The sequence below is a fragment of the Ambystoma mexicanum genome, chromosome 6p, assembly GCF_040938575.1.
Source record: "Ambystoma mexicanum isolate Mex_15411 chromosome 6p, UKY_AmexF1_1, whole genome shotgun sequence".
Classification (NCBI taxonomy): Eukaryota; Metazoa; Chordata; class Amphibia; order Caudata; family Ambystomatidae; genus Ambystoma; species Ambystoma mexicanum.
This window is the reverse complement of record NC_090935.1, coordinates 1,123,288,886-1,123,312,769: the sequence shown is the minus strand read 5'-3', so window position 1 is coordinate 1,123,312,769 and position 23,884 is coordinate 1,123,288,886. Positions and strand designations below refer to the sequence as shown.

General features: G+C 45.0%; 1 protein-coding gene across 1 annotated transcript in view; it reads right to left on the bottom strand.

The window, feature by feature from the left end:
• The window catches only part of GLIS3 (GLIS family zinc finger 3), a 1,977,963-nt gene that overhangs the window by 230,816 nt on the left and 1,723,263 nt on the right, over window positions 1–23,884 (bottom strand). Inside the window, exon 8 of the mRNA XM_069625730.1 lies at window positions 4,883–5,051. Within this exon, the coding sequence (XP_069481831.1) occupies window positions 4,883–5,051 (169 nt within the window). The remainder of the gene's footprint in view (window positions 1–4,882; window positions 5,052–23,884) is intronic.

The window sequence follows — 23,884 nt, the reverse complement described above, 5'->3', positions numbered from 1 at the left end:
CAGCATTCATGAGTCTGGTAAATACCCTGGGGGCTGAGTTGCGGCCAAAGGGTAGCAACTTGTACTGGAAATGACAGCCAATGATCCTGAAGCATAGGAAGGAGTGATGGGGCTGCCAAATCGGGACGTGTAGGTAAGCATCCTTCAGATCCAGGGAGCACATCCAATCTCCATTTTCTAGTGTCTCTGCAATGAGTGCTGGTGTAACCATCTTGAATTTTTGAAGAGGGAGAGAGAGGTTGAGGGTGGAGAGGTCCAACACTAGTCTCAGGCCAGCATGGTTCTCTTTTTGTATGGCAAAAATCCTGGCATAGAAGCCTAATCCTCTCTGGGAGGCTGGCACTTCTTCCACTGCCTGGCTCTCGACGAGCGACTGGATCTCCGCCAACAGAGTTGCCGTCCCAATCTGTGGGAGGGGAGGTATAGGTAGGTGGTAACCCGTGGATACTACTGAGGGGATCTACGGGTCCGTGAAGTTCTGGTGCCAAAAATGCATGTGAGAGGCTAGCCTGCCTCCCACTGGAAACACGTGGACCAGGAGGGACGTGTGATGCCATTTTGCTCTCTGAGGCTGCTGCTGAGGAGGGGGACTGGAAGAAGCCCTTGCCCCACCCCCTTTTTGGTGTTTGCGCCGGTACTGACTCAGTGAGCGGTCAGGTTGTCTCAACCTCCGTTCCTGGAATACCTGGAACCTGCCAAACGCCTGCCCCTTATCGGAGCGTTGATGCAACTGGGTGTACGCCTTGGCCGTGTCTTTAGTAAGAATAAAGACTTTGTGTTTTACAAGCTGTTCTTATCCAATTCCTTGTCGGTGGTAGAGTGGAAGAGGTCACTACCCTCGAAAGGAAGGTCCAATATGCGATCCTGGACGTCGGTGTTAAACTTTGTAGCCCAAAGCCAGGCAGTCCTTCTCATGTCCTTGGCGATGCAGATGGCCCGGCAAGAGATGTCGATGTGGGACACTGTGGACTCCATGATGTCCTGCGCTACCAGCTTGGCTTCTCCTAGACCCGCATTAAAGCGTGCCTGGCTCCGCGCCGGGAGTTACGGAAGGAAGTCCGATATTTCCTGCCACAACCTCTGGTTAGCCGCTGCAAGCATGGCATCCGCGTTGGCTTGACACAGGTGCAGGGAGGCGTGGAGTACAGCTTTTTCCCATGTGCATCCAAGATCTTCTCCTACTTGCCTAGCAGCCGCCCGAGGACAAGGTGGCCAAGGACGACTGAGGCTTAGAGCAAAGTGACGCCGCAGCAAACACTGACGAGTGCGGTTGGGGGTGCGTTGACAGCAAGAGTGTATCCCGTCCATCTGTCTATACTTGGCATCTAGGCGCCGATTGACAGGCAGGGCTGAGTGTGGCTTGAGCCAATCCTTCTTGGACAGAGCAATGACATCCTTCTGCATCGGGACACCCGTCTTGGTAGGGGGTCTTAGGGAGAGGACCTCTGCCAAGACCCCCTCTAGTTCAGGATGAGGAAGGCCCAGATATTCTGCCAAACCAGCAAGTCTGTCATGAAAGGCCTTCGCTGAAGACGGCGTGTCAGGGTCCTCCTCCGCTTCTGTATCCGCCTGGGTGTCCGGCTGGTCCACTGTGGGAGGAGGGGTGTTGGGAGCCTTGGCTGCGGTGTGGAGACCGGAGCCGGAGGCTGCTGTGGAGGCTGCTGTGGAGGCTGGCTCGGAACCGGCTGCACTGGGGGCAGATTCGAAGGTGCCAGCAGCAGGGTTTGCGCTGGGGCCTGTGGAGCCAGAGCCATGGGAGGAATGACTATAGGCACCGGGGGAGGGACCAGAGGGAGCAAGTCCCTGACTGCATCCCTTAGGTTGGCCCCCATCTGGGGGGTTCGCATCAGCCCCGAAAACCTTTCGAAGTACCTGTCTTTGGAGGCGGTAGAGGAGGCAGGGGATACTGACAGAGTGGCTGGGGGCTGCTGGGACCGGAGCACACTCAGTCTGGGTTGCAGGGGGAACCGGCCCTGCGCTACTGATGGATACACTGTAGGCCACATACCTGGTTAACACCAGTCCCACCTTGAAACTTGTTCACCCGCCTGCTCTGTTCCTAGGAGTGGTATCGGACGAGCTGCCATGTTTTCTGGCGTGGCAGCTAATTTGTTGGGCTGCAAGCCACATGCCAGAGCCGTGGTGCCTGGCCCTCCGGACATGGCCTTGCCCAAGACTCTTGGTGTGGGAACATGAGCCCTACCCTGTACCTCAGGTCTAGGCCTGGAAGGCATATCGCCCTCGGTATTGTCGCTGATAGTGCTGTTTGCAGGCCCCCCATAAGAAATGGAGCCGGTACAAGGGCTTAGCCCCTTGGGTGTAGACCTAGTAGAAGAACCTTGCAGTCCCTCAGCACTGATACCGGTAGGGTCCGAAGACCCCTCGGCCGTAAGACCGGTAGCTAGGTTAGCCTCGGTGTGTGTGCTGGTAACAAAACCCGAGTGGTTCCTTCCGCTTGGGTGTTTCCTCGGGAATGAGTCGCCCTTACGGGGTGCGATGGAAAATAACGGCCCTCCCTTGGGCCTCGATATCTGCTGGACAAACTTCTTCAAGTCCTCTGGAGGCGACGCTTCGAAGAGTTCTCCCCACCTAGCTAGCCTGTTTTTCAGTGCGCGCGGAGTCACAGAGTCAACCTTCCCAGCAGTGGTTAGGGCCAAGGCAGCGGAGGCAAAGAGCATGGGGGTCAGAGGTGCGAAAGAGTCCCTCGCAGGCTGGACATCTGCTGAAACCCGCTGAAGTCGGCATGCGCCGGGGAGGAGCGTGACACCGGAGGACTAAGTAGCTAGATGACAAAGACAAAACGATAAGAGAAGAATCTGGAAAAGAGCGGGTGGAATTACATGGCAAGGCCAAACCCAGGAGCGCTGGTGAAATCGGCCTGTTCCCGTCGACGCGGAAAAGGGGACTGAGAAGTGGCTCCGGTGGGCAAAGTCAGGGTAGCGCATGCTCCCAGGGCCACACCCCCATACACCTCTAAATTTAAAGGGGAAGATGGTTTTTCTGGTGAAAAAGTTTCCATCCTATCCCTAGGATGGGACGCCCATACAGTATGGAGGAAAGGGGACAGGACTTAAAAGTACATAGAAGTATACTCCGAAATCGTGGGTGAATGAGTTATTGAAAGTATTACATATTCTGTACCGTAAATCAGTTACACTGTATTTTGACAGAAGTTCATTTTCTACTGGGCCATGAGAGAGCAATTATGATTTGTCTAAATCTGTTCTTTAAATATAGCAGTCTGCTGGGCTGTTTGAACTCAACGTATAGCTGTGATGTCATCAGCAGAAACAACTATATGACAGCACAGAGCAAAATGTTTAACAAAAAACGATCTGTCAGTTACTTTCACGAGAATATACACTGCTTGTGCCCTTCAGTATATTTCATGTGTTTTGAAAAAAGATATTTGACATTAATCTCAGATTATTTCTTTTATAAAACCTATGAAAAGTGATGATATTATAGTGATAAAAACCATCCATGGTAGAGTGACAGGAATGGTAGTAGTCTGCCAGGCCAAGCCTAAGGTAGGCCTTAGTGTACCAAGTGCCTCAGCGAAGGTTCACAACACTTACCATCCTTTTTCGCCTGCTACAGCAGAGTTTAGCACTACACGGCTTTTGACAGTGGTGGTAAAAGTCCTTTAATGAAAATTGTGCCCGCAACTTATGTGCATGCCCAATTTCCCTTAAAAAACACAAAACGAAGATGGCCACTACTGAACATAATAAAGGGAAGAAATACCTTTACTAGTTTGATAGTGGGCATCATGGAAGGAAGACCCGGCCAGTGCTGAAGGCTGGACAGGTAAGTGGGGCTGAGAGTAGTGGGGGGTGGGAGGGAAGTGTGAAGTGTTATATGTGGCCCGGAAACCAGGGAGTGGGGATTGAAGGGGGGTGCAGAAGAGGAGCCCAAATGAGTGGGGCATAGCTGGCAAGGAGAGCTTGTGGATGGGGACTGATGGATTCTGCCTCCATTTCTAGCACCCTGACTGGGCTGCACGTCTCCCCTGCTGAGGAGGCGTAGAAAGAGTAGGGCCTACCCAAAATCTGAAAATGCCCACTCAGCAGCACTGTGTGGGGATTTACAGCTATTGGTGTAATTGTGATGGGCACAACTAGATTAGCTTCAGTCCCCACTTGTTAGACAATCCTGGCTTTGCCTCTGCCCCCAAGTGATAACATTTGCATTGCACCACATCAGTATTTCAGCAGTAGGCCCTTAACATATTTTCCTGTTTTTAACTCATCTATGGAACTATATTTATACACCTCCGGTTGTACAATAATCACTGCAAACTTATTTATTTCAGTCAACTAAAATTACAGGTTTTTAGTGGTGGCTAGTTGAAGCACATGTGCATAGACAAGTTGGATTTTCGAGCAAAGGGTGAAGCTAACTACAGTCTTTCCATTAGCAGAGAAAACACGGTGGTGCCCACATGAAGGGAGGTAAACTAGCAGGCCTAAGAGGAAGTTATTTTGCATAATAGTTTTGCATAACATTGGGTGGATGTCCAGTTTGCTTATGCCGCAATGCAATGGCAACACTGAATGTGAAGTTGCAATAGTGGATCATTATTTTACTGTCATGATTCAAATTTGTGCCTTTTCTACCCCATGATATTTATTCTAGCAACATTCTGAAAACTGAGACAGCCATGCCATAGAAAGATTCTGAGACAAATAAGCCATTGATAAATTGTTCTTTCTTTTTAGAAGTACTGTGAAGACATTCTGGTTACCCACAGTAGGGAATACTCTAGTTGGTCTATTTTCAGTAGCAGCTTCACCATAAAGCACACAACAGTTGTGTTTTCATTATCTTTCAATCTAACGCACCTTCCAAATTGTAGCTATCAGAATGAAGCTTCCCTTACCTTTCCGTGACAGAGTCTGCTGTTGTTAGCGGAGGTAATTGTGATGGTGGGTTGTGTGGGCTGCCTTGGGTATTGTGAGCAGGAGAGGGGTGGCTTGGGGGAAGTGGAGGTGGCACGATTCCAGCTGCTGTCCCACTTCGGCTCGAGTGACTGCTGGAATACAACGGCACTAAAATGAAAAAAAGAGATGTGTTTTCAGACTACCAGTAGCACTTTTTCAGTGAATAACTTGGTATTGCAAACCAACTGTGAAGAACATGTACCAAAATATCTGCATTCTTCGCTACTGCCTAATTCATCATACAGCGAAAGAACGTCCTACCCATCGTTGCCCTATCTTCTTTAAGGGCCTGATTACAAGTTCAGGCAGTGGTAAAAAACATTTGTTATGTTAGAATAGCGAATGGTATAACATTACATCAAACTACGAGTTTGAATTTGAAGCTCATCCTTACTGCTAGCTTTTGTCAGGCAATATATACTGCCCCACAAAAAGCATTACTGCATGTGGTAATTACCTAATATGGTAATTAATGGCAATTAGCACAAGCAGTAATAGTCACTTTTGCAGTACAAAATTAACTTTGCTCTGACTTTGCACTGCGAAAATACACTTTGCACAGTTCCATGAATCAGGGTTTGTGTCGGCAGTGCAAAGTCACTTTTCAGCAGTGAAAAGCCACTTTGAACCATGCAAAAAATTCCATGAATCGGGCCCTCTGTTCTTCCGCTTATTATGTGGACCATATCTCGTTGGATTTATTCAACTGTTTCTGTTGAATTAAGTAATATACCAACTTGGTAAATTCCGACTATGAGTATTTATTGAAAATGTAAATTGTTTGCTTCGTTTTGTGAAAATCAAGTAAAGTGTGTGTGTGTGTGTGTGTGTGTGTGTGTGTGTGTGTGTGTGTGTGTGTGTGTGTGTGTGTGTGTGTGTGTGTGTGTGTGTGTGTGTGTGTGTGTGTGTGTGTGTGTGTGTGTGTGTGTGTGTGTGTGTGTGTGTGTGTGTGTGTGTGTGTGTGTGTGTGTGTGTGTGTGTGTGTGTGTGTGTGTGTGTGTGTGTGTGTGTGTGTGTGTGTGTGTGTGTGTGTGTGTGTGTGTGTGTGTGTGTGTGTGGCGTTAGTTAACGTGATGACATAGTTGATGACAGCGTACGTTTGGCTACACCATGCACCAACATCATGAAAACAGGAATAGCATATCGGTTTGACATGTCAATGTCAGCTTGAGGGGCGGGAGTTATGATTTATTGACGTGGGGTCGCTTGAACGTAGGGTGATTGATCAACGTATAAGGTTATCACAAGAAGGCAGTTTACGACCTGTGAGGTACTCATTTTTAAATGTCAGAAAATCGGAGGTAAGATGCATTTGAAAAAAAATGTCTGCCCAATCGATATATGCTCAAAAATACATGCTCTATCTATTGGGGCAATACAATTTCTGAGAGAACTTCCCCTTTAAATAATTATGGAAACCTGTCTCCATAACACCTACAAAGATTATATATCACACATGGGATAAAAATGATTAAGCTATTACTTACCCCCTGTAAGAGTAGGGGATCAAAAAAACAAATGCATCCTGATAAATGGCAAAAACCAAAAGTGCTTAAATCTCTGAAAAAAACAAGAAAGCAAACTAAATTGTAAGTGAGTCCTTCAGAGGTATTGACAAAGATATAAACAAATGTTTTACTTACTTAGCTCAAAAGCCAGGATCACCAACATTTGTGCCAGCATGCTTGTAAAAGTCAAAAGGTCCATCGCACTTAAATAGGAAGTAAACCCGATAGAACTTCCTGTTCAACAACTAGACCATGTTTACCATGGATTAAAGCAACTCAAAATGGCTGCCATTTGGAATAATAAACAACTAGGCCACTGGTGTCTCAAAACTCCCCCACATTTTAGGAGCCCCAATTTTGTAATTTAATCTTCTGTTGTTGAACACCTAGACCACATGCACTATTATGTCAAAGCATTCTAATGTAAATAATATAATAACAGGTTCAAAGATCACACCTGGGCAAAATCAATTTCAAAGTTTGCTCATTCTAGCTGTTTATTCAGCCCTGAATCATATGCCCACACATTGAATATCCAAGTCTACTCCCTACATGACAACAACATCTGAATTGAACCCCCTCTGTGGTCCACTTTCTGCACAATTAAATCAGGTAATCTCTTGTTAGATACTCGGCGATCCCACATGGAAATCCAAATCAAGCAAATTATACATCTAGTATCATTCATTGTTAAAAAGAAAGTACACAAATTACTCTGAAATCCCATGCTCCACTCTGAAGATTAAAGTAAGAGTCCTTGAAGTAAAGGCACACATTTAGACTTTAATCATGAACACGGGCAAACGGATGTAACTCCAATGAATTTTGGAAATCACCCCTTTATCTGGGGAAAAACACCTCTGAATGTAACCATACCCACTAGGGTCACAAAAATGTAGGAAATGCTGTTAACATTTATGGCAAAGTTCCAAAGTCCTACTTGCCAGCCTGAACTGTGTCATCACTCTAACACAATACATGTTACAGAAAAAAGTAGAAATTATTCAATCTGAATTTAAATTATGGTGCCAAAGTAAACTGCAAAAAATAAAAATGATATTGTATCTACTGTACTGAGCTCTCTCTTTAGAAGGCATACACCAACGTTACTTAATGTCCCCTTTGGAGTTTAATTCTTATGGGGAAAACAAAGTACTATACTCTTCATTTCTAGATGCATGGTGACAGAATATGATTAAAAACGTAAGAATATGAAAAAAATAGTACCTGGAGAAACGTACATGTAAAGCACTTTTTTGCACAAAAAGACTGCAGCACAACTACACATGAGAAACCGGTTGTGCATTACAAGGATTACCGTGAAACGACCACGTTTATTTTAATCACATTTTTTTAAATAATGTGGGGGATGGTAAGCTTGATAAAGGTAGCTCAAAGAGATCCCAGGAGGATGTGTTTTAGGAATGTAGGGCCAAGAAGTGGGCGGTAATGGCCATAGGGATAAGCATGAGTGGGTAAATGATCAAACAGCACCTATAAGCTTTGAATCCCTACGCATATGCTGACCTGTACTACAAGGCAATGGTTTCGGCTTATATGTGATGCTGAAGCACTACCTAATAGCCCTAAAGAAAAAGGGGAATAGGAAATGTGTAAAATTACATAGCTGTTTTAAATGGCATAAGCACTACTTGCATAGGAAAGAGATGGCAAGAGATTACCACATTTAATTATACAGTTTTATAGTGTCTCTCATTCAGCAGACATTGTGTGTGGTCCACATAATTCAAGTTGTATGAGCTGTGTCAACATTTCTCAAGTGGTATTATCTTGAGTGGTACCTGCTCTACATATTTCATTCCATTTTCACTTTCTCCAAAACCCCCCACTACATATCATCTGCAGAGTGCTTATTCTCATCATAGTGAGATGCTAATGGGGCTGCCAGTTTAACACAACAGAACCATTGAAATTCACCAGGCATTGTAAGATACATCATCTTAACTCCGACCCCTCCTTTTTGGCAGCCCAGGAGCACAATGATAACATCATAGAATACAACATCGAAGACAGCACATGTTATCATTTATGGCATCACTCATGACATAATCAGTGATAGCACTGGAAATTATAGCACAGTGATGACATCACAGAGGACATCACTGATGTCACATATGCCATCACTTATGACAACAATGGGACCACTTAAGTCATTATCAGTGACATCCTTTATGACATTATGTATGACATTTCTTATGACAACAGAACAGATAAAACATCAATCATGAGAGTGCTTACAAAATCCCTGGAAAATATTTGCCATAGTGTAAAAGTGTCTTGCCTTCTCGTAAGACATGAGAGAAACATATTCTATGGGAGCAGAATGCTGGATACAGACACAAATGTAATAAATCCTGTCAGTATGTTGCGCCCATCTAATTAAGAGAAAAGAGAAGTATTTTTCCAGCATCAAAACGAATGAAAGAATAGCCTCTAGAAAGTAGTTTATGCACATGCAATTTACAATTTCATATACTTTATGAACAACAGATGTTCAAGCAGTAGAGTATCTTATCTTCTTTGTAGTGTTAATGTTTGGTCCTTGAAACATGTGATTCCGTTTCATTGCAATTGCTATTTACAAGTGACCCAACATAATAATGACCTTTTCCTATGCTTTTTATTGCTAAAGTAACAATTACTTTGTTCTGATATGTAAAGAAAGGGGTTTAACAAACTGTGTCCTCTAATGTTGTATCATTTTGTGGACTGTTGGAAAGTCATAGTTAAAGTATTTTCAAAAGTCACAGTTATACTATTTACAATGTCTACTAACACATGCCTACTAAGCTCTTCGCCATGCTGTGTATGACTTAAATGCTGACTTTCTCACATTTGTTTGCATCCATTGAGACTTCCAATCAACTTATCCTGAAGACTGATGTTACAACTCGAAGAACACAACTGAAGAGTATGCATTTGTAAGAAAAAGATACCAATTTAAGGACACCGTTATAAATGAGAATACCCTTGATTGTAAATACTTATTATATAGTGGATGTCTCATGCTTATTGCAAGAAATTATGACTAGTGTTACTCCTAACACCGTACACTCTAGTACGTTTATGTGTTGTATTGATCACCATTAAATATTATGTGTGTCACACTCTCACATTTCATGGACTCTGCAATGAGGTCCCAGAAGTCATAAATGATGCAATGTGAAGATCATAGATCCTCCTTTTCGAATTATTTACGGTGGCTTTTCTTTGCATTTGTTTCTTCTCTGGTGAAGTGTGCTTTGTCCTGGTTGGCCAGTTGTAAACGGATGCTCTTCAATGGCTTTTCCCACCTGTTAAGTGGACAATATCTGGCAGCATGACCACAGCAGGTTTTTTGGTGATGGGCTGATTATCCTAGCCTACATCCGAATGTAGCTTCTCTGGTTGGCTGGGTTCTAGGTAAAAAAAGGTGTTCTGCATGTGAAATATATAGCCTTTCCCAGCACAGTTGATATGGGTTTTTAGGTCTAATATAAATAGGCCCTCATTACCCTTTGGATGGCAGATAATGTTCTCTGAACAGCGGTAACCTTCCAACTCCAAACTGCCATGGTCTCTTTCAGATTCAGACATTGGGACACTTCATCAGTAGTGAGGCACATCACCTCAGCAACGAGTTGGGGGTCCTCTGCCTTATTTCTATGGACTGTATGTGTTTCTGCAGCTGTTTCATCGTAGGTGAATCTCCATAAAACCTTCCCCAAAGGCCCTGAGGAGCAGGGGCTCTGTTTGGTGTCTCTGGTCCACGTTCTGGTAGGAGTCCTCCATTCTTTCCTTTTGATAATCTTCTAATCTCAAGTGGCCTCCCATAGAAAGCTCAGTCACCATCTTCTTTATCCTCACCCCAGGTTGGTCTTTAATAGGATGTTGAGCATTTGCGCAGTGATATTGAGGTCTCTGGGTGGATTTGACACACTCTTTCTCCAGCGTGGGACCCACCATCTCCAGGTCTAAGTGTTCCAGACAAGGTCTGGCTAGCTTCCGCTTTTACTCCTCCCTCACTGTCCCGTGTTCTTCCTGTATGAAAGATACCATGGTTTTGTTTCCCACGTTGATAGGCAGGAGGTTGTACTGGAGTTGGGCTACCACCCCTACCTTCTGGATCCTTGATGGGGAGTATAGCCAGATTGCTCCAATGGTGTGCTGGCAGGGGAGGGGTTACAGGAAAGCTATATCGCTAGTGGGTGAAGTCATATAGACACAGCAGTTGTATTCTAGCTCCAGTTGTAAATCGTCTTGCATCAGTGCTTTTTCTTTCACTGGTATCATGTATTCCTAGGTGCTATAAAGATGTTAACAGTTTCTCCAGGGGATCTATGGATTGGTGTATATGCCTCGGGGATGATGGGGAAAAAATGCAGGCCTGTTGTGGAGCATTCTTCCCTTTCCGTATTCCTCTTGTCTTCCCTTAGGTGGAACAGGGATTTGCTTATTAGACTTTCGGATTCAATCATAGTTGAAGCACTATTTGCTAAGTGGGTTGGACATTGTGTCAGGTATTCGAATCCCAATTTTGATACCATAAATGGCGAGTTCAAACAATTGTTCAATCTAGGCAACCCATGATCGGGTTGAACTAAGCCATGAATCAAAATTTGTCTCAGGATGAGACTTATAGTGTCTAGGGGAAATAACTAAAAACCAAAAAGTAATGGCTATGAAAAGTATGTAAGTCTATGTAAAATGTATACGGCTATGTAAAAGGTGTAAGGGATTTGCCAACCCGAAAGTGAGGGGGTCGAGGTATTCCTAACCTCAAATGTGTTGTTTAAATAAAAATAATATGAATTATAATTGTTCTTAATAACGCACTTAATACTGGAGGCCAGTTTCTAAGCGCGAGAGCGGGATTCGAACATATCAATAATCAGGCGTTATCCCTCCAGGTACAATTTATGCTATTCAAGATAAAGTTCCAAAGAGACTACCAACAAAAATGTTGCAGCCAACAGAAAGATCCACAAACTATCAATATAAATGTTCTGACGTATATTAATACTGTATGCCCTTGGTCTCCCTTCAGGTGTTCTCACAGCATCAAGGGGTTTCTATACTGCCCGGCTTCTTGCTAGCTTTCTGGCGCCTCTCCCACCAGATGCCTCCATCTTGATTCTCAGGGATTTGCTCGGGGTCTCTCCCACCAGCCCTGTTACTTGCCCAACACTAAGGAGGTTTTCTGGCAACCTTTACACCAGGTTTCTTCTTTCGCCAGCCTCTGAATTCCCCTGGCATTCCTCTAACTATGTTTAACTCTTTCTGCTATCAAGGTCTTCCTGGTGTCCCATTCACTAGCCTTCCACTTCACCAAGTTCTGGATTTCCCTAAAATCCATTTCACCAGGTATAACAAACACAAGTCTTGGTATTCTACCGATGCCCATTTTTGACAGTCATCTCAATTCTCTGCATTCCCCTAGTTTCCTTTCAACCAGGTCTCACTTTCACAATATTTCAAATGTCCCTGTCATCATTCTCACCAGTTATCAGATATAAAACTCTAGGCACTCTCCTGGCAAATATTTCACCAGGTTTTCCATTTCTTTCTAGCAGATGTACTCCAAACTCAAAGCCCCATGATACATCTCTTTTAGAGCCTTCCTTGCCAGGCCTTGGGTGCAAAAGTCTCGCCTTCATCAGTTCTATATTCTCCCAGGTGGACTCTTCCATTTTTCTCAAGGACAAAAAGGAAGGTTATTCTCTTGCTTCTGCGTCAGAAACTCTCCAAGGTTTCCTCATATCAGGCAGCAGTCTCCCTTATAGGCATTGAGCAGTGGTAAACACGTCCATCACTCAGTGTCCAAGACAACAAATTACTGTTTGTAGCCTCTTTCATGCACATGAGGCTGTGAGCTTTCTCGTGAGCAGACCTAACGGATTAGCTCGTTCCAATTGTACTTGATTTCCTTTTTCCTAATTGGCCCCTAGATAGGCCCTTAAGTAATTACTTAAGGAAGTCTGAGATTGGATAATTGGAAATGCAGAGTTTACAGACACGCGGTTTACCTGTTCAACTGTTTATGAGTTTTTAAAGGCATGCATGAACCTCTGGCCATCTTGGAACTCAGAAGTATCTGTCTGCTGCTCTGAGGAGCTCTGAAGACACCAGCACCCTTCTGGCTTATGCTACTCTTAATCTATCCAGTTGAAGCAGTCAGGGAACTAGTAATTTAAATCTGCTCAGAGAAACCCGAGGGGGCTTTTCATTGATGCATCTCTCCCATCTTAATATGACATTCAGCCCCAGGGTCTATGATGTTTATACTGTAGGAATGCTGGGATATGTAGTGCCTCCCAGATGTCTCTAGCCTATGGTTTTGTGGCTATGCTCTTCCCACGGTGGGATTCTGAGACCAAGGAATCCAACCCTCTGGGTGGCACATCTGTCAGAATCGGTTTTCCCCACAAAAAGGGTGTTGAGAGCCCCTGACTAGTAAAGCGTCAAGCTGTCACACTGCAATGTCATAACATTGCTTGAGAAAAGGATTTCTCTGGCATCCAAGAACTCCAGAACAACACTAATCCATACCAATAGCATTCCCCAAAGCTACACTACCTTCAAACATTGGTCAACAATCCCAAAAAACTACTTTAAGCATGTTCTTAAAAATAATTAGGGTGATTTGTCTCTCCCACGAAGGAAAAACATGGCAATTTTGCAATGGCAGATTTTCAAAACCAAAAAAAACTCTATTCCAGCAATGCATCATGGGAGACATCTCAGTGTTTACCTAATAACCCAATAATCCCAAACTAGCTCTGCACCAACGCACACTACAACAAAGCTTTTCAATTAAGATTACTGGTTCATTCTCACTTCTTCCCTTCTGCCCAATGTAAAGTAGCCCTTTAATTATGTTTTTTCATGCATGTCATATGCATAAAAATCTCAATGTCATAGCAAGATGTTTCCACCACAGGAGACACTGAGATGTTTTCTGAACCTGATGCGAAATGCACACCCATTTCAAATGACCTATAATGACTACGCATGCTGGATGCTCTCGCACCTCTGTGGCACATGTGTAAATAAAAAAAACCCTGCAGTTTTCCTTCTCTTCGACATACCTTCCAGCTCCAATTCTCCTTGATCCTTGAACACACCAAACACATTATTTTAATTATATTTACAAAGCAATCCCTAACGTGGGATTCCTTTGTAAATGTAATTAAAAGTCATCTCCCTTAATAAAATATTTTCATTCTTTATCTCTTTTTCAATGCTTTTTCTATCATGGTCGTAAATCATGATGTTGTAAAATTGCTGGAAATAAAAAGGATTTCTCGAACATCCAGATTCCCCAGAACTTCACTAATACGCCACACTAACACTCCCAACATCCAGAATACATTAAAAGATAGCTCAAAGAAATGCATCATATATCATTTTAAACATTTAGATGTTTTTTCTCTCGCATAGACGTAAAACTCTACGATTTTTAAATAGCCAGTTTTCAAACCTGAAAAGCCATTATTCTGGAAATGCATGATGGGGGATATATAAAAGGTTTTGGTTCACCTGGTACCCTGCTCTTCACTGAAAAAAATTATTATGGACAGATTTCAATCAAACTAACAGGCATGCATTTTAGTGCTTCTGACTGCTTTCAAAACAAATTTGGTAAAAATCTTTCAAGTTGTTTAAAAAATGTGGATTTTCCTTATACAATTGAAAAGGGAAACAACACAACATTTTTCTTTTGAATTGCTGGACAAATTTGCACTACATTCTTAGCGTTTGAGCAACCCCGGCCATATAATATGTTTTGCAAATGTCATGCTAATGCATCCAACAGATCCAAAGTTATCAACCATAGAATTTTGGCAAATCCAAAGGCTCATAGGTTTCCCCTTAACAATAGGTTAAGTTGGCTTTTTTAAACTTTTTGTCTCAGTTTGCTTGTGCTGTTTTACCCATGGGCAGCATAATAAGTCTTGATCCAAAAATTAACAGGTGGACACCTTAGCTAGGGTAACAAAGTAATTTATTTGCAAGCTTTTGTAATCTTCATTAGCTGTAAGAAGTAAGGAGCTCTTGAAAAAACAAGACAGGTTAAGAATTCACTTCTGGGATGCCTTAACTGTTCATGTCTGTGCTTCTGATTTGTGGTTCCTTCACAAAGACCACACACTTCAGAGGTTACCCCCACAAAATCGAGTCTGAAAGATTTAAATGTTGCACTGTAAACTATATGCAAAGTGGCATGAGAAAGACCCCCTGCTGTCACACTCACCTGTGTCTCTGCAGGAGCGATGGACGAGCCACCCTTGACCCCGAGTCTTCACTTCCCCTTTTTCACCCAGAGGAATACCTTGATCTTTAGTAGGGTGTGCACTCCATCCTGCACTTGCAGGGGCGCGATTCACTCATGTGATAGGTGCCAATGTCTGTAGTCTGAGTTCAGATGGCAAACGCTGTTTTATACCTTCACAGCAAGGCCCGAGAGTTCAAGGCGCCAGTTTCTTCACTGGCTAGAAAGTCCTTTCCACAAGTGAACGTTGCGTGGAGAATGTTGAGTGTCCAAAATTGTCCGTATTGCCTTTGTTTGCCGGTATTTTTGTGGGTGAGTAGCGCTGCGTGTAGAAGCTAGCTGCTGGTAGGCTTGCGCAGCGCCTTCAATTCAAGCATGCCTGGTAATGTCTCTCCCTTTCCCTTGCAGGAGAAATTATGTGGTATTAGCACCTCGAGTCCGGCTTCAGCTCTACTAGAGACTTGGTGGTTAGGTAAGTTTGCATGGAGGCTTTTGGTAAGTATGCACCGCGTAGAGAGAGCGCAGTGAAATAAGTGTCCGCATTATTGGAGCGAGCGCAATTAATAATGTCTCTTCTTTCTTACAGGACTTTGTGCGCTCGTGCATCTAACCTGGATTCCAGCGTGGCAAGAAGATTCGGTGAGTATGCGCAGCGTTACTGATATGCGCGTGTTAAAGCTGTTCCTTTTTGTTCTTACAGGTGCCGGTGTAGAAGTCCCCTCTTGACTGGAGATAGCTGCGGCGTGGAATAAGAACCAGGTAAGCTGAAGCTGAATGATCCAGAGTGGGCAAGCAGAAGTAGGATGATCCGGAGCAGGTAAGCAAAAGCAGGATGATCCGGAGCAGGTAAGCAGAAGCAGGATGATCCAGAGCAGGTAAGCAGAAACAGGATGATCCGGAGCAGGTAGGCAGATGCTGGCTGATCCAGAGCACGGCAAGTGTGTTGCTGATACAGCTCACAGTAAGCAACACGAAGCACTGGAAGAATCTTGGGTGTGGCTTATATAGCCAGCCACAGCCAAACACTAGAGAGCTCATGAGTTATCATGCACTTCTTGTTTGGCAACAGGAAGTGGGAACCAGGAAGTTACTACAAACACTAGGAAGGAATGAAAGGAGGGATTTGTTATGGGTTCTTTGTGTGCCTATGCCAGGCCTGACAAGCCTCCACCCGGCTTGCCCCAACTTCCTGCCTGATACCCATGACAATCTTCCCCTTCAAGACCCCTCCCAAATGTGTGTTTTAGGGCTTTGGTTTCTCAGGATGGTCCCGATGGAATTTCCGCACCAATTGGGGGGCATGCAAGTGCGTGCTGGGTTCCCATGATCTTTCCTGGGGTCCATACCCCTTCCAGTCAATCAAATAATACAGAGTCTTTCGTACTTGTTAGCATGTTTGTTAGCATGTGCCACACTTAGATGGAATTCTTAACTTTAGCCTGCGTCACATCTAGATAGGATTATGAATGTTAGCATGTGCCACACTTAGATGGAATTCTTAACTTTAGCCTGCATCACATCTAGATAGGATTATGAATGTTAGCATGTGCCACACTTAGATGGAATTCTTAACTTTAGCCTGCGCCGCATCTAGATAGAAATGTGAATGTTAGCATGTGCCACACTTAGATGTAATCCTGATCACTAGCCTGCCTTACATCTAGATATGATATTGAAGATTAGCAAGTGCCACACTCAGATGGAATGGTGAACGATAGCAAGCATCACACCTAGACATAACTGCAAGGCCAGCAATGCCAATTAACCAATCCACTAACAATTTCACCCCTCTGCATACACCTCTCAAACCCTAACCAAACACAACCAAAAGCCTACTACACAACAATCCGCACAACCTTCACTACACTGCAACAACAAAACAAACCACACATAGACTCGCACAACAGCATACGACGACTACCGACCGTAAAACACCCCAAGGCCAGCCAACGGACCCACCGGGCTGAGGCTGCCAACAGCACATCACTGCTCTCTTGCACTTTTCCAGCTTATTCCCACTAACTCACCCCCTCCCCTATTTCAGAGCCGCCAGAGCGCCAGGGGACCACTCCGGTGGTGATAGTGCACGGTACAAATATCCTTTAACATTAACATTAACTTGTTTGGAATCTAATATGTTCTTTACTTCATATTCTGGTGCTTCTTCAACCACTTGTATGGGTGCAGGAGGTGTGGAAGTTCGGGTTCCTGGGTGTGCTGGTTTTAATAGTGACACGTGAAATACGGGATGTATACGCATATGTTGAGGTAACGCCAGTCTCATGGCTGCTGGATTAATTACTTTTTCTATTGTATACGGGCCGATGTATCTAGGCTGAAATTTCTTGGGACCCTTTAAAGCAATGTGTCTAGTTGCCAGCCAGACCAAGTCTCCCACTTGATAATCTGGGGCTTTTCGTCGATGGCGATCAGCGTTTCTTTTCTGTGTTTCTTTGGCTTGCTGTAGGTTCCTGATGTCTTCTCTGGCTGCTTTCATGATGCTGGCATGTAGATTCTTTATTGCAGGGGTTTCAATCTTTTCTGGCGGATCATATACCGACGTTCTGGGGTTTTGACCATATATAGTAAAGAAGGGTGTTGCTTGGGTTGATGAATGTGTTGAGTTGTTGTAGGCATACTCTGCCATCCAAAGAATTTCTGTCCAGCTTCAGCTTGTTTGGTGTAATAGACAGCGCAAATACTGTTCCATGGTCTGGTTCATGCGCTCGGTTTGGCTGTCCGTTTGAGGGTGGTGACTAGAAGACAGACAGACTTCTACTCTTGCCAGGGCACAACATTTTTTCCAAAAACGAGATACAAATTAGCTGCCTCAGTCAGAAACGATTATGGTAAGGAATCCATGTAACTTGACTATTTGGTCTAGAAAAACCTGCGCCAGGGTCTGAGCTGAGGGAATACCCTTTAGAGCTATCAAATGGGCCATTTTGGAGAAGAGGTCCACTACTACGAGGATGGCATTATAACCTGAGTTAGGAGGTAGATCAGTGACGAAGTCCATTGGTACTGTGTGCCAGGGTGCTGGGGGAATGGTTATTGGCTGAAGGAGGCCAGCTGGTTTTTGCCTAGATGTTTTGTATTGTGCACACACCTCACAGGTGCCTATGTAGGTGGCAATATCTTCTCGCCAAGTTGGCCACCAATAAGATTTGCTTACTTTCTTCATGGTTTTGGCTATACCCGGATGGGCTTCTAACAGCGAGTCGTGGTAGTCTGATATGATTGCTTGATGCAGATCCTTAGTTTGAACGTAGATGCGTTTTTGGTAGTATGGTAGTTTGTCTTGAATGGTGAACTGATCTCCCTTCGTGTCCCAAGCCAGTAGGTCTTCTTCAGACATATTTTCTTTTATTGTTTCCTGCAGAGTATTTAACGGAGATGGGCCGATGCAGAGGCTGAGCATTTTATGGCTGGGTATGATCTCCACCGGGTTAGGGACATTGTAGACTTCCTCTCCTGTGCCAATGCGGGATAACGCATCCGCTTTCCCATTCTTAACTCCGGGGCGGTAGGTGATTACAAAGTCGTATTCCATTAAGGATAGGGCCCAACGGAGCTGCCTAGAAAACTGAGCTTTTGCTGAACGTAAGTATTGCAAGTTCCGATGATCTGTTATTATTGTGATGGTGTGTTTTGCTCCTAGTTAGTAATGTCGCCATTCACACAGTGCGCTTTTGATTGCTAGGAGTTCTTTCTCAGAAATTGCATAGTTTAATTCTGCTGGGGAAAATTTCCTTGACCAAAAGGCAATGGGTTGAAGGCATCCGGTTTCAGGATTTTGTTGAGACAATACGGCAATGGCGTTGCTTGAAGCGTCTGTTTCCACGATGTACGGTAAATCGGACTGTGGGTGTTGCAGAATTAGGGCTGAGGTGAATTTTTCCTTGAGAGCTCGGAAAGCTTCTTCCGCTGCTGGTTTCCATTCGAACTTTCGGTGTTTGCGCAGCAAGGACGTTATTGGATGTACAATATGTGAGAATCCTGGTATGAAGAGTCGATAAACGTTTGCAAACCCTAGGAAACTCTGTACTCCCTTTACAGACGTGGGAGAGGACCGAGTGAGGATTACCTCCACTTTTCTATTGTCCATCTTGATCCCCTGCGACGACAGTACATATCCCAGAAACTCTACCTCGGTGACGTGGAAGGAGCTTTTTTCTAGATTTGTGTACAGTTGGTTTTCACACAGTTTGCTGAGTACAGCTCGCATGTGGGTTACGTGCTCTTGGGGAGTGGTGGAGTAAATCAGAATGTCATCGATGTAGATGACTGCGCAGACATCGAGGAGTTCCCGTAACACATCATTCATAAAATGCTGGAACGCAGCCGGGGCATTGCAAAGCCCAAAGGGCATGACCTGGTATTCGTACAAGCCATAGCGGGCACGGAACGCAGTCTTCCACTCGTCCCCTTTCTTCATGCGTACCAGGTTATATGCGCCGAGTAAGTCTAGTTTGGTGAAAATCTTCGCTTGTCTCACCTGGTCTATGAGTACTGGTATCAGAGGTAACGGGTACTTATTTTTTATAGTGACTTGATTAAGGGCGCGGTAATCAATACACGTTCTTAAGTCCCCCTCTTTCTTTGGTACAAAGAAGAGTGGGGAGGCGACTGGTGACTTAGATGGTCTAATGAAGCCATTGGCCAGGTATTGATTCAAGTAGGTCCGTAGATGAGTGTTTTCTTCCTCGGTTAATGCATAAATGCGGCTGCACGGTACTTGTGCCCCTGGTTGCAGGTCGATCTGGCAGTAAACTCAATGTGGTGGTAGTGTATTAGCTTGCTCCTTCGCGAACACATCCTGGAACTCCTGGTATGCCTCTGGTAAAGTGCCCACCAAGCCTAAACCTTCTATCTTTTCCTGTGAAGCTAACAATGGGCTTCCTTTGATCCCTTTGATGTCGTAACAAGAGGCGCATTCCGAGGAAAAGAGTATCGCCAATCTATGTTTGGGTTGTGCGTCTCTAGCCACTGTATCCCACGAATCAGCTGGAATTGGGGTGCAGCGATAAGGTCGAATCTAATACTTTCTCTATGGCCATCTTGGCAGATTAAGGTGATGGTGGAAGTACACTGTGTTACTGGTCCCGAAAGTTGTGTGCCATCCACAGCTGTCACGCTTTCTGCTGTGTCCTTACGGTGGAATGCTAATCCCAAGGTCTTTGCTGTGTTTATGTCCAGGTAGTTCCCAATAGCACCACTGTCTATGAAAGACTTGAGGGCATGCATTTGGGTGGGCTGTGAAGGGTCTACCAAAACCACAGGAATACTGAAATGTGAGATCTGACTGCTCCGTTCCTGGCTCGACAGACCGATCTCTACATCTGCCAGGCGTTGGAGTTTTCCGCTACCCTACCTGTGTCTTCCCCTATGTTATCTAGTACCCCCATTGTCTTCGTGGGGAATTAATCATGCAGTTCTGGAGGAAGTGATAACATTTGCGTCAATATAAGCAAAGTTTTTCCTGACGCCTCCGTTCTCTCTCCGCCTTGGTGAGTGGTCCCCTGAGAACACCCAATTGCATGGGCTCTGAGTGTATTTCTGAGGCCTGTCAATGGGACGCTTCCTTTGGTCGGACATACACTGGTCTATGCTCTGATCTGGTTCGGTCGGCCTTGCAATCCTGTAACCGGTGGTCTAGTTGCATAGTTAGGTCGATGTATTCACTGCAGTCTTCGGGAGGATTAACTACTTGCGCCAAGACATCTCTTAATTCTCCTCTCAGTCCTCGATAAAATAACGTTATTCGTTTCTCCTCTGGCCAACCTGATTCGGCTATTAAGCGATTGAATGTGCCGACATATGAGATTAGATCCTGACCACCCTGTCGCAGAGAGAGTAGCTCATCATCCAGGGCCTGACCTCGAATCGGAGGGGAAATAGTTTTTCCAGTTCACGCTGAAAACCTGGGTCATTTCTCAGTAAAGGGTTGTCCCTAAGCACTAACGGGACAGACCAGTCCGCCGCGTGCCCTCCTAAATAGGAGAGGACAAAAGCTACTTTAGCTTGGTCGTTCATAAAGGTGTCTGGTTTGCATATGAAATGTAGGCGACATTGATTCATTTCATGAACGCTCCAAATTTCTTGGGATCCCCAGAGTAGGGTTTCGGGGGTGCTAAAGGGATGTTGCCTGGAAGCAATACTTGAACGCGTGTAGCTACAGGTGCCACGGTAGGCTTCCCCTGTGGAACTCCACCTGGTAGGAGTGCTAGACCAGCTTGGGTCTGTAGGAGCTGTCTTGACAAATCGTCTCTTTTGTCCCTGTTGACTACCAGTTCGCGCCTTAAGTCATTTGTCTCTGAGCGGGCTCCATGCACCTCAGTCCGTAGTTCACCTAACAATAGGGAAAGCTGGTCTACCTCGGATGTTTCCATCGCTCGGGTAGAGGTATTGAGGATGGCTTCGTTTTCTGTCACACTCACCTGTTTCTCTGCAGGAGCGATGGACGAGCCTCCCTTGACCCCGAGTCTTCATTTCCCCTGTTTCACTCAGAGGAATACTTTGATCTTTAATAGTGTGTGCACTCCATCCTGCATTTGCAGGGGCGTGATTCACTCATGTGATTGGTGCCAATGTCTGTAGGCTGAGTTCAGATGCCAAATGCTGTTTTATGCCTTCACAGCGAGGCCGAGAGTTCAAGGCGCCAGTTTCTTCACTGGCTAGAAAGTCCTAGAGAATGTTGAGTGTCCAAAATTATCCGTATTGTCTTTGTTTGCCAGTATTTTTGTGGGTGAGTAGCGCTGCGTGTAGAAGCTATCTGCTGGTAGGTTTGCGCAGCGCCTTCAATTCGAGCGCGCCTGGTAATGTCTCTCCCTTTCCCTTGCAGGAGAAATTATATGGTATTAGCGCCTCGAGTCCGGGTTCAGCGCTACTGGAGACTTGGTGGTTAGGTAAGTTTGCATAGAGGCTTTTGGTAAGTATGCACCGCGTAGAGAGAGAGAGCGCAGTGAAATAAGTGTCTGCGTTATTGGAGCGAGCACAATGAATAATGTCTCTTCTTTCTTACAGGGGTTTGTGCGCTCGTGCAACTAACCTGGATTCCAGCGCTGCGGGAAGATTCGGTGAGTATGCGCAGCGTTACTGATATGCGCGTGTTAAAGCTGTTCTTCTTTGTTCTTACAGGTGCCAGTGTAGAAGTCCCCTCTTGACTGGAGATAGCTGCAGCGTGGAGTAAGAACCAGGTAAGCTGAATCTGAATGATCCAGAGCAGCTAAGCAGAAACAGGATGATCCGGAGCAGGTAAGCAGAAACAGGATGATCTGGAGCAGATAAGCAGATGCTGGCTGATCCAGAGCACGGTAAGTGTGTTGCTGATACAGCTCACAATGAGCAACACGAAGCACTGGAAGAATCTTGGGTGTGGCTTATATAGCCAGCCACAGCCAAACACTAGAGAGCTCATGAGTTATCATGCACTTCCTGTTTGGCAACCTTGACACCTGCTGGGCTGCTCTAACAGCTCTAACAAAAATGTTCCGGTCCTCATCAGAGACCAGGTCACTGTGGCAGCCCCCCACAAACACATGTTTTTTTTTTAATTCTTTATTTTTGTTGCACACAGTTAATACAAATTCTTAGCTGTAATATTAATATATTCATACATTGTACAATTTCAATTACTGTTCAGAGTCAGAGTGTTCTTGCTCGGTCTTTTCAAATAGGTACAGTTTGTATCTTTCCCAAATATTCTTTGGCCGGTAAAACAGGCAGTACCGAGTCTATGTACAGTTCCTCCATGTCGTTTGCCCATACCATGTCCCTGTCCCAATCCGCCTTTGTTGGGGGATTTGCACTCTTCCATTTGAGCAGGATTGCCCTCTTGGCTAGGAGCAGACTTAATTTCAGTAGTTTCCGCCATATCGGGTTCATTTTCTCGACTACCCCCAACAGGCACATCCGTGGGGTCCATTCCACTGGTCGATTTGCCATCCCATCCAATGCTAGACACACCTCCTTCCAATATCCCCTCAGTTTAACACACGCCCATAACATATGGTAAATGTTTGCATTTTCAGCATGGCATCTCGGGCAGTTCCCAGTCATGGCCGGGTATATGCGTTTGAGCTTCATAGGAGTGTAGTGTGTTCTTTGTATTATCTTGTAGTGGATTAGCCTGTATCTAGAGTTACAGGAAATCTGTTTGGTGAGTGCACAGTGTCGGGACCATTCATCGTCTTCAATCTGCTCACCCAAGTCTTGTTCCCACTTGGTCTTAGTTGTGCGTTGCTCTATCGGGCGTGTCTGCAGTATGATCTCATACAGTGCTGATGCCGTTATCTTTTGAGATCCCCCCGTGAACATATATCCCAATCTCATGTTAAGTGGTGGTTCATTAGGAAAGGTCGGACATATGCTTTGTATGGCTGCCCGTATACGGGAATATTGTTGTCTGGTCCCATACGTGTTCCCCACTACATCCTTGATATCATCCCACTGGGTAAAGTGCCCATCTGTGAATAGTTGATCCCATTGTGATATGCCCCTGGAGGACCAATGGCGGGCTACTTACCCCTCTATACTGAAGGGAGTCTGGGGGTCACCCCAGAGCGGCATACTCGGGTGGTATATCTTATCCGTGCCATATATCTCAATTATTTTGGCCCACGCCGTAGTCACCACTTTTGTTGGTTTCAGGGAGTTATAATGCTTGGAAGTGGGCCTCGTAAGTTGGTGGAGCGCCAACACGGCCTCTTTTTCGGGCTGGCTCGGTACAGGGCCCACTGGGTTAAGAAATGTTGTGGCCCACTGAGCGGCATGCTGTGCAGTCAAATAGTATAGTTCGAGGTCTGGTGCCAGCAAACCGCCCTTTGGGTAGTCATCAGTAAGTACCCTCCAGCTCACCCTAGGGTGACCACCGCAAACAAATGAAACACATGCACTAGACATCTTGAAGAATAAGGCCCACCCCGGCCAGACCGGTACCATACTAAATAAATAGAACAGCTTTGGGAGAATTATCATTTTCACTAAGGCGATCCTACCCATCATGGAAATGGGGAGAGGACTCCAACGTTTTAACTTCATACATAGAGAGTCTGCCAGCAAGTTATAGTTTAATGCCCGAGACAACTGAGCCGTCCTGGCTATACATGCTCCCAGATACAGAATATGTGTCGGGCACCATTGTAGGCCATGCAGGTCAT